The sequence below is a fragment of the Bufo gargarizans genome, chromosome 9, assembly GCF_014858855.1.
Source record: "Bufo gargarizans isolate SCDJY-AF-19 chromosome 9, ASM1485885v1, whole genome shotgun sequence".
In the NCBI taxonomy this organism is placed as follows: Eukaryota; Metazoa; Chordata; class Amphibia; order Anura; family Bufonidae; genus Bufo; species Bufo gargarizans.
In genome coordinates, this window is record NC_058088.1 from 183,088,226 (window position 1) to 183,099,981 (window position 11,756).

Consider the following 11,756-nt stretch of genomic DNA (forward strand, 5'->3'; position numbering starts at 1 on the left):
AATTATACATGGTCTTTTCATCAGCTCAGATCGTTTGCCGACAGATTCAATGTTTCTGGTTCATGGCGGACTGGTAAATGTGAGTAATTAAAGGGTCAAAGTCCAACTCCTGGTAATCCAGTCACTTCAGAACTGGGATCCATGTTTTTACACCTGCCCAAGTCCTATACCATATTTCAAAAATTTCCCAGACAGATTCGACCCTATTGTTTTCTCAAAAGGAGCGTCTGCTGAATGTGTATTATTTTACATTATTTTCCCCAAAAAAATTCCCAAAGAGGTTCCATATTATTGCTAAGGTTGTCACTTCGGTGACTTCTCTGCCCAAAAACTGGAAGCGCCAGTATAAAAATGCTCTAGACTGGTAATGATATGAAGAACATGAGATGTCAGTGAATGACCTCTGGTTAACAATTTACCAGTGGGACCAGTTTGCAGTCTTAGGACTTTAGAAACCGATAAACATGCTTGAAATGAGGATCCATTAGCTATAACCTGAAGAGACCTACACATGGAGTATACCCTACTGCAGGCATGGCCAACCTGTGGCTCTCCAGCTGTTGTAAAACTACAATTCCCACCATGCCCTGCTGTAGGCTGATAGCTGTTGGCAGTCTGGGCATGCTGGGAGTTGTAGTTTTGCAACATCTGGAGAGCCTCAGGTTGGCCATCCCTGCCCTACTGTAAACTATGGCAAAGGTCATTGGCTATGAACCTGTACCATCTTGTGTTGTGAAACATCTCAAGGTCATCTCAATGCCCTCAGTAACTTCAGAAGAGGAACTCCACAAAAAGTTGCCTCTTCATCTTTGCAACTTTTTTTTAAATTGATGGGTACTCTCCGTTCCTAATAGCCCCTCATTTAGGCAAACACCTTTAAAACCTCATTGGTTTCCATTCCCAGACAGTGGCTGACTTTCCTATCAGATGACCATGAATAGATGGATCCAAAAGGAAGGCAGATCACTGTATACAAGAGATCTTCATATCATTGACTGCTTACCATGGCTGACCTTAAAGACTATGTACACCTTTGAGGGCTATTTCTTTGATTATTGCATTGTACTCATTTTGAGCTAAAAAAAACAACATTTATTCAATAGGTCTTTATTAAAAAATATAGAGTCATTTTCTGACATTCTGACAGAGTTGCTCTAGTAGCAGCCACTGGATTTTCTCTCTTTTCCGTCAGTTGGGGAGCTGACGGGCTCCTTATCTCTGCTCTCTGACATTATAAACACTCATTATAGCTCAGTTCTTCTCTTACTGATAAGACTGTGGCCTACATTAGTGTTTATGACCTCTTAGTCATCTAATAAACCTTATCTCTAAACTACTGACAAAAAGTGAAAGCACCAGTCACACAGTTAAAAAAAAAACTGTTAATCCCTTTGTGACAGAAAGGCTCAATATTTTTAATAAAGGCCAATTGAAAATATGATTTTAGCCAAAAATGATTAAAATGCAATCTTAAACAAAAATTGCCTCCAAAGGTGTAGCCTTTAAAGACACCAATGCCAAGAATGGTTCTGATTAGATGCCCCTCTCCCAAAGAGACCTACACATGGAGTATACCTTAGTGTAAACTATTGCAAAGGTCATCAACTGTGAATCTGTACTACAGTATCTTGTGTTGTGAAGGAGCTCATGGTCATTGAGATACCTTCAGAAAAGGAACTCCACAAAAATTTGCCTCTCCATCTTTGCAACTTTTGTTTTTAATTATTGTTGGTTACTATCCTTTCCTAATAGCCCCTTATTTAGGGAAAGCCCTTCAAAACCTCATTGGTTTACCTTCCTAGACAGTGGCTGACTTTCCTATCAGATGACCACACATGGATGGAACAAAAAGGAAGGCAGATCATTGTATACAAAAGATCTTCATACTGTTGACTGCTTACCACTGGTGACCTTAAAGACACCAGTGCCAAGAATAAAATATTGGGGGTTATGAATGAATGTCCCAATCCTGCATTTCAAAAAGTGTTTCCCAAACCTAGACAGCTATTTAGACATTGACTATACAGCTTACCGCTTGGTTTGTGTTACCTCCATTATCTTCCCCAAAAAACTTTCCTCTTGGAACTACATTCATCTGATCCCTATTTTTCCCAAAAAATAAAGGTGCTCATAATATTTTTCAACTCAACGTCAGCTGATATCTCACACACACAATGACCTTATGAAATGGGGTTGCTCCCAAACAAAAATATGCAGCCCCCTCCTGTTTGAGGATCAATACGGTTGTCACCAGAGCTTTATGAGATTCACAAAGCTGAAGACATAACAGAAAGATATGGGAAGTTGTTGCAGTCCCACCCATAAACATTTGCCACCTGTCAAGAAAACTTCCCCATTCCACTCCCTTCTTCCTTCACGTAGGTGGGCCTAGGACAGTAGGGCTGGCTGCCTCCATTTTGCCATGGGCTATATGACCTTACCTTCTCTAGTACAATTAATGGGAACTGGGTGGTGCCATCCATGGGGACAATTCGAAAAGGTGGTCTAAAGGAGTTCCTACACCTACAATAGCTGTTGGCTCAGCGCTCAATCGGCCCATGCATGATCAATGTCAACGTGGAGAGAGGTGGCGACACCTGTGGTTGTGGCTTATTTCCCTTAAGAACCAGGGTTCGGGCAAGCTGAAATTCTCCACCTTTTTTCCGTGACATTAGCCGAGCATCTAATATGTCTCAAATGGTCCGCCAGTCCCAACCACCTTCAATCAAACTAGTTCTATTGCCCTATGGAGAAGAACATAAGGGAAACATATTTGGTAGGTGTCACCATGAAGGTCATAGCAGGGAAGAGGGCTTGTCAATTAGGTTTGGGCCCCGAGATGAAGCGGCACCAGCAGGGGGCACTATTTCGGCTCTGTTTCATTCCCTGTGAGTGAATGGAAAGTTCTCCCCAGGGCGCAATAAGACAGCATCATCTTTCAACTACCACACGCCACCACGGTCTGGACCTTCATGTACTAGGGCTGTCTTATATTATGGATGAAGCTGGTAATTCTGCTCCACGAAGTTGTACGAAGGTGTAACTAGAGATTAACGTGCAGGAAACTACGACTGACCTACAATGACGTGAAATTTATCAAATTTGCCAAGATGTAGAACCAGGACCAGGGCTACAACATGCTCATGAATGTCCCTGCTCTTATTCCGCGCGGCATGTCACTTGTGAGTGCAGTAGTTTGTTCTCCAGAGCTGCTCTTCCTAGTGGGATAAGCATAAGGAACCACTCTGGTTACGGATTAGCAGGCAGTATTGCATCTTGATATGGCACAAGCTGTTCTTCAGCAGCTAAGACCTTTTAATTTTTGTCATGGGCTTGAAAAATTTAATGAACGTGAATTTAACCTCTTGTATACCACAGACTCACGACCACAAACGCACATCATACAGTTAGTTCATAAAAAAATATTACCGCCATCCCTCCGAGTTTCTGCTGCTCTCGGTATCCCATTAGGGTATATACAGAGAATTCCTTTAATACGACATCCGATAATCCAGAAACTGTGACCAGGAGGAGCAGAGATAAAGTGATAGCAGCATATTTTATGTTATAGGCTGTCTCTACCCTTGCGAATGATCTTATTTCGTTTTTATAGGACCATCCGATAATCCGGGATGCTTGATAATTCAGGTTGTGGTAATACCGGATTAAAGGAATTTCATTTTGGCAGATATATAGCCACACATAGCTTTAAATAAAAAAAAAATCCAATGTATAATATATATCAAGTCGCATTTTATGGCTGGGAGGAGCCTTGCGAAAATGTTTGCGCCCCTCTTTTCCGTGCAAATATCTTTAATCTTTGACCCATTGTTACCTGACAAAAATTGTCTCCTTTTTCTCCCCGCCCATTGCATAAAATATCCAATCACCATTTGGCGACCGCGTCAGAAACCATCCGTGAAAAAAACATATTTAATACCAGGCCCCCTTTTTCACATGTAAAAAGTACAATACGCCATATGTCAGTGATTACAGGCTACAGATAAAGTTTCATCCGAAAAAAAAATTTCAATAATCAACTGCAGCGAGGACCGAAAAAAAATTTCGCATTTTTTTTGCTTGCCTTATACTTATATCCCGTTTATCGTGTTTATGGTATATAAATACATTCATGGTTAAAAAAAATGCTCTGCCGATAATTCTTATTGGTCAGGAGAAGTTTTGGGGGTATTTTTGGACAATATCGACCACAAGGGGGAGACAAAGTTTAAAAAAATTTCCAGTTTCAGGGAAAAAAAAAAACAAGAAAAAACAGATGCCGGTGAGAATAATGTAAAGGTAAGTGGTACCGAGCAAAGCCAAACATGCCGAGAACAGAAGAGGAGGCGGCGGCCCACCGGGAGGCGGCACTCTGCCCTCACACATCCGTGCTGATACTGCGGCTTCGGGAAAAAGCCTCCCTCATTGCAGACAGGCGGTTGGGATTGAGCACTTGAAAATTGCTCAGATTGACCGGCAGTTCGATTTCTTCCTGGCTGATGGTCTTGTAGGTGATGCGTTCGCCTCCGTTTCGGATCTCGTCCGGTGGGTGCAGGAGGAACGCTGGCGGTTCATTCTGCGAGCAGCCTTGGCAGACGCTCCTGCAGTGCTGATGCTTCTTGTAGGGGGAAGCGTAGATGGACGGCCCATTGGCTAAGACTACATTCCGGTTGCAATGTACCGGTGGGAAGCGGGAATGCACGGCAAAATCTGGCTCTTCCTCATCCTCTTCTGAGTCCTCCTTCTTGCAGCAGTAATACTAAGGAGAGCAGAAGACAACATAATGAGTAACTGCTAAATGCAAGGTCATTGACCGTGCAAGGATATAAAGCACACCAAAAATAGAATCTCTGTGGGAAGAATACTCTCATCAGTGTCATGCTCGGGCCCCTCAGGCTCTGCACTAAGCATCACACAGCCTATTACTATTTCCTTAAAGGGCACCTGACAGCAGGATGAATCCTAGTCAACCAGGCATACTGTCTGGTAGGGCTGATTCTGCTGATTAAAATGATACCTGTCTTGTGAAAATCGGTTGTGGTGTTCCCAAGAAATAAGTAATTTTATCCTTTGCTCTTCGTGCACTGAGGGGCGTGGCTAGCATCGGAAAGCAGTGGAGTTGAGGCGCACAGAGGGTCTAGGCCACGCCCCTCAAACAGAAGCCCTCATTTGCTTAAATAATAAAAGTATTTTTTCTCGGGAACACAGCAACCGATTTTCAACAACAAAGGTATCATTTTAATCAGCATAATCAACTCTACCAGGCAGCATGTCTGGTTTAATAGGATTGAGCCTGCTCTTTAAAGGGGTTGTCTCATCAAGATAAACTATTTTAAAATGGGGAGACATCCGTGTCTCTAACATCACTGTTCTAAACAGCGACTCATGGAGATGTGGATGTAAAATAAGGAAAATTCTAGAAAAACCCTTAACAGATCCACTCGCCCCATTTGCTACGTCAGCATGTTCTGTTGAGCATGCACATGTACGGTAGGATCAGGAGAGATCAGACAAATGAGTGCTCAGCCGATTGTTATCTTACGTGCATGCTTATTTTAACAGAACACCACAGATCAAATATAATCTACATATAAAATTGAGTCACTTTGTAAACACATTAAATTATACTCCAGAGCTGCATTCATAATTCTAATTTTTCCCTGAAAGTCAACGAGAGTATGTCACAGCTGTTTAAGGGTAACAAGAGCATACACAGTAAAAAGAGCTACTGACCGGACCCAAACTAGGGAAGAGAAAGGGTGACCCCTGTCAGACCCTCAACACTCTCCCTATGCTGCTAAAGCACATGCCCGGATCCATGTGGTGGAAAGAGGCATGCCTGCGTGCCTAAGACTGATGAGCCCTGTAACCCCTACAATAGTGGAAGGGGCACGGCCACCGATGCCCTGCTCAGAATATGGAGGGAACCGTGGCCACCTCAGATCCAGTCAGAAAATCACCAGGTACACAACAATGTCTGCACACTTAGCTGATGGAGCTGCAGCCGCAGAGAAGACGGATCCAAGGGCCGCTGGCAATATCCGGAGTGCTTGCAGCAACAGAACACAGGTCCAGAGAACTAATAGCTTAACAAGTGAAGATACTCAAGGCAGAGCTACAACTGAAAAGAGAAATATAATCCACGCCCTGCAATAGGAGGAGGGGTGATTTAAAGGCAGGGAAATCAAACGCAGGAGGAACAGCTGGGAGTAAAGACCTCATCACAGGGGCGGAGAAACAGAACAGTGAGAACACCTCCAAACTCTAAGTGACCATAACCCTTCCAATGAACGAGGTACTGAAGAGAACCGCGGACAATGCGAGAGTCCACAATTCCGGAAACCTCAAACTCCAGATTGCCATCAACCAAAATCGGAGGAGGAGGCAAAGAGGAGGGTACCGTGGGCTGGACATATGGTTTTAAGAGAGATCTGTGAAATACATTATGTATCTTCCAAACCCGTGGAAGATCAAGGCGGAAGGCAACAGGATTGATGACTGACAAAATTTTATAAGGCCCAATAAACTTGGGACCCAATTTCCAGGAGGGAACCTTCAGTTTAATATTTCTTGTAGACAACCACACCAGATCACTCACATTCAGGTCCGGACCAGGCACACGTCTCTTATCAGCCACACGCTTATACTTCTCACTCATCTTTCTGAGATTACTCTGAATCTTTTGCCAAATGGTAGACAAAGACGAGGAAAATCTCTCCTCCTCAGGTAAACCAGAAAGAGCCCCTCCCGAGAATGTCCCAAACTGCGGATGGAACCCATATGCACCAAAAAATGGTGACTTATCAGAAGATTCCTGACGACGGTTGTTCAAAGCAAACTCAGCAAGAGGGAGAAATGAACACCAATCCTCCTGGTTCTCTGCCACAAAACAGCGCAAATATGTCTCCAGATTCTGATTGAGGCGCTCAGTCTGACCATTCGACTGCGGGTGAAAAGCAGAAGAGAAGGACAGCCGAACCCCCAGGCGAGAACAGAAAGCCTTCCAGAACCTGGACACAAACTGCGTGCCTCTATCGGAAACAATATCAGAGGGAATGCCGTGCAATTTAACAATATGGTCGACAAAAGCTTGCGCCAACGTTTTAGCATTGGGTAAACCAGGGAAAGGAACGAAATGAGCCATCTTGCTAAAACGGTCCACGACCACCAGGATCACCGACTTCCCCGAGGAACGAGGAAGATCCGTGATAAAGTCCATGGACAGGTGTGTCCAAGGACGGGAAGGTATGGGTAACGGGAGAAGGGAACCTGAAGGTCGTGAACGAGGGACCTTAGCGCGAGCGCACGTCTCACAAGCCGCCACAAAACCCTCCACAGACTTACGAAGAGCCGGCCACCAAAATCTCCGAGCAATGAGATCTACCGTGGCTCTACTCCCGGGGTGACCAGCAAGAACCGTATCATGATGTTCCTTAAAGAGTTTGTGACGTAGCTCAGGAGGCACGAACAACTTCCCGGAGGGACAACGGGCAGGTGCCTCAGACTGGGCAGCCTGGACCTCGGCCTCCAAATCGGAATATACAGCAGAAACAACTACCCCCTCCGCCAAAATGGGACCCGGGTCCTCGGAGTTTCCTCCTCCCGGAAAACAGCGAGAGAGAGCATCAGCCTTCACATTCTTGATCCCAGGGCGGAAAGTAACAACAAAATTGAATCTGGAGAAGAACAGAGACCATCTGGCCTGTCTCGGATTCATACGCCTGGCCGACTCCAAGTACGCCAGATTCTTATGGTCGGTAAAAACGGTGATAGGGTGCCTGGCCCCCTCCAGCCATTCCTCGAAAGCCAACTTGATGGCCAACAACTCCCTATCTCCCACATCATAGTTTCTCTCTGCCGGGGAGAGTTTTCTAGAGAAAAAGGCACAAGGTCGCCATTTGGCAGGAGAGGGGCCCTGGGACAAAACTGCACCCACACCCACCTCGGAAGCATCCACCTCAACAATAAAAGGTAAGGAAACATCGGGATGCACCAAGATGGGAGCAGACGCAAAACTCTCTTTAATCTTAGAAAAGGCTGCAAGCGCCTCCTCCGACCAAGAGGAAAAATCCGTCCCCTTTTTTGTCATGTCAGTAAGGGGTTTGACAATAGAGTAATAATTCAAAATGAACTTTCTGTAGTAGTTAGCAAAACCCAGAAAGCGCATCAATGCCTTCTGATTTTCAGGAAGCTCCCACTCCAGCACGGCACGGACCTTCTCCGGATCCATGCGAAAACCAGAAGCAGAGAGGAGAAAACCCAGAAATTGAATCTCCGATACCATAAAAAGACATTTCTCCAGCTTGGCATACAGTTTATTTTCCCGCAGTATCTGCAGGACCTGAAAAAGATGATCCTGATGGGTCTGAACATCAGGGGAAAAAATCAAAATATCATCAAGATACACCAATACAAATTTCCCCATTAAATGATAGAAAATACTATTAACAAAATGCTGAAAGACGGCCGGAGCATTCATCAGGCCGAAAGGCATAACGAGATTCTCGAAATGCCCGTTAGGGGTATTAAAGGCCGTTTTCCATTCATCCCCCTCTCTGACCCTGACCAGGTTGTACGCGCCTCTCAGATCCAATTTGGAAAACACCTTGGCCCCAACAATTTGGTTGAAGAGGTCCGGGATCAGAGGAAGGGGATAGGGATCGCGAATCGTGATACGGTTCAGCTCCCTAAAATCTAAGCAAGGTCTCAGAGAGCAATCTTTTTTTTTAACAAAAAAAACAACCCGCGGCAACAGGTGACTTTGAGGGACGAATATGCCCCTTCTCGAGACTCTCGGAGATATAGGTTCGCATTGCGAGTCTTTCCGGTTGTGAGAGATTGTAGAGGCGTGCTTTTGGCAGCTTGGCGCCGGGAATGAGGTTAATGGGACAGTCAAACTCCCGGTGAGGAGGTAGCTCCTGAACACCGCTCTCGGAAAACACATCCGAGAAATCAGAGAGAAATGATGGCACAGTTTTAGTAGACACCTCTGCAAAAGTCGCTGTGAGACAATTCTCTCTACAAAAGTCACTCCACTCATTTATTTGCCTTCCTTGCCAATCAATAGTGGGGCTATGTCTAGTGAGCCAGGGTAGCCCCAAAACTAGAGGAGAAGGCAATCCGTTAAGGACAAAACAAGATATCTCCTCCACATAAGTGTCACCTACAGCTAGCCGGATATTGTGAACAATGCCTTTCAGAGATCTCTGCGAGAGTGGGGCAGAGTCAATAGCAAAAACAGGTATATCCTTTTCTAATGTACAAACCTGAAAACAATGCAAGGCTACAAATTGAGTGTCAATAAGATTGACGGCCGCTCCACTATCGACAAAAATCTCACAAGAAATGACTTTGCTCTCTAGCGCCACCCTGGCAGACAGGAGAAAACGGGAACTGCAGGTCAGAGGAAAAGCATCAATTCCCACATCAACTTTGCCCAAAGTAGCAGATGAAGCAGAACTTGATGATCTACCTCTTGAGGTTTTTCTCTTATTATCGCTCTTAGTACAGTTCAGGAATCTCCTAGACGGACAAACATTTGCCAAATGACCTATGCCCTCACAACAAAAACACACCATATTCTGAGGACTAAATCCTCTTTTATCAGGGGCAAGTCGGCCTAGCTGCATGGGCTCCTCCTCAGAGGGGAGCGAGACAAGATGAGACCCCTGCATACTGAATGAGTCCGCACCATTGCCCCTAGACTGACAATGGCTGGACGGAGAGGTCTTGTTTCTTTCCCTTAGACGCCTGTCAAGGCGTACCGCCAATGACATGGCAGGGGCGGAGAAACAGAACAGTGAGAACACCTCCAAACTCTAAGTGACATCATCACAGGGGTGGAGACACAGAGCTGTGAGAACGTCTCAAAGACACCCCTAACAGCGCGAATGCAATAATGACTGTGAAGAGCAAATGAGCATTAATAATCGGCACTGTACAGACACCAAACAAGTAGGAGGTAGGGCAGATTTCAGCTCTGAAGCCTAAAGAATTGTGAATGCAGAAATGGGGTAAAATACAGGCTGAATATCAGGATTGAAACAAAACAATGTAATATATTCCTAAAGTGACTTGACCTGTTGAGTACCAAGGCTGACATAAGGCTTAAGTCTCTCTGATGGGCTTTGGGCTTTTCTACTCTTCCTCTCCACCTTGATAAGTCAACCACTAAGATCCCCTTACCTGTAGCCGGCAATAGCAGAGAACGGCGATAATACAGAGAAGGATAACAGTCGCTAATATTCCACCGGTGATGACCACAGTCCCAGCTGTCATTCGACCGCCTCTCCATTAACCACCTAAGAGATGGACAGACATTAATAGTGGGTAAATCATATGGTACAGGAAAGTGCTGACAGCGTCGACATCATGATGACATCATAACACCTTACCAATTTTAATTTCAATGTCATAAGATATTGCCCTCTTACTGTAAAGAAGCCTTTTCTTCTACTGATCCACTCCATTATTCTTGATATTAATAATTCATGCAGAAAATCTCTTATGCTGACCCCTATTATTAATTTGATCGATTTATTGTCACCCACACCCATGGTCCTATAATGGTAAAGAACCCTTTCCTAAATTTCTGATGGAACCCCCTGTCTTCCTGATTCACTCCATATTACTTTATGCATCAGATCTGCTAAGTTGACCCCTATCTTTGAGTTGATCCAGTTATTGTCACCCAAACCCAAGGTCCTGATACTGTAAAGAACCCTTTCCTATAATGCTGATGGAACCCCTACTCCTCCCGATTCACTCCACCATTCTGGATATCAATACTTTATGCATCAGATCTGTTAAGTTGACCCCTATCTTTGAGTTGATCCAGTTATTGTCACCCAAACCCAATGTCCTCTTACTGTAAATACCCCTTTCTTATATTGCTGATGGAACCCCCTCTCCTACTGATCCACTCCACCAGTATTGATATCAATAATTCATGCATCAAATATTTTATGTTGACCCCTATCTTTAATTTGATTCAGTTATTGTTCCCCAAACCCAAGGTACTCTTACTGTAAAGAACCCTTTCCTATAATGCTGATGGAACCACCTCTCCTCCTGACCCACTCCACCATTCTTGATATCAGTAATTCATGCATTAGATCTCTTACGTTGACCCCTATCTTTAAAATATCCCATTATCTTCTGTGGCAGAATGTAGTGAGCATACTCTGTGCATGGAAAGGGGGAGGGAAGAGGAGCTCAGTTGCTCTCTGTGATCCTCAGTTATCTCTCTCCAGCTTTCATTGTAATCTACCCTCTGGTGATAATGATATGACTGCTGACCCTGCTCCCAGTGTACATAGCACACACTGAAAATTGATAGGAAATATTAGATTATAGGTCAGTGATGGTGAACCTCCTTTTAGAGACCGAGCTCCCAAACTGCAACCCAAAACCCACTTATTTACCTCAAAGTGCCAACACGGCAATTTAACCTGAATACTGAAAAATATTAGCAAAGTAAAGCTGTATGGGCGTGGCTTCACACAGGCTCCAGTAAAATGAATGACCCTGTTGGCGCCACCTTAGTATTAATAATGCCCCAATTAGTGGCCCCCAGTATTAATAATGCCCCCATTAGTGGCCCCCAGTATTAATAAGGCCCCCATTAGTGGCCCCCAGTATTAATAATGCCCTGTTAGTAGCCCCCAGTATTAATAACGCCCACATTAGTGGCCCCCAGTATTAATAATGCCCCCTAGTATTAATAATGCCCCATTAGTGGCCCCCAGTATTAATAA

General features: G+C 44.5%; 1 protein-coding gene across 1 annotated transcript; it reads right to left on the minus strand.

Moving 5' to 3' along the window:
• Positions 1–4,312: 4,312 nt before the first annotated feature.
• On the minus strand, positions 4,313–10,278 carry FAM163B (family with sequence similarity 163 member B). Its single transcript, XM_044305177.1, has 2 exons — positions 10,186–10,278; positions 4,313–4,759 (listed from the first exon to the last, which is right to left on the minus strand). The coding sequence occupies exons 1-2, from the start codon at positions 10,276–10,278 to the stop codon at positions 4,379–4,381; spliced, it is 474 nt and encodes a 157-aa protein (XP_044161112.1). The 3' UTR covers positions 4,313–4,378.
• Positions 10,279–11,756: the final 1,478 nt, after the last annotated feature.

What these genes read in the sequence shown, in the direction of transcription:
- FAM163B (XM_044305177.1), bottom strand. Translation starts at nt 10,278, where the DNA reads ATGACAGCTGGGACTGTGGTCATCACCGGTGGAATATTAGCGACTGTT. An exon ending in TCTGCTATTGCCGGCTACAG is followed by an intron (nt 4,760 to 10,185) that starts GTAAGGGGATCT and finishes TGCTCTCCTTAG; the next exon opens with TATTACTGCTGCAAGAAGGA.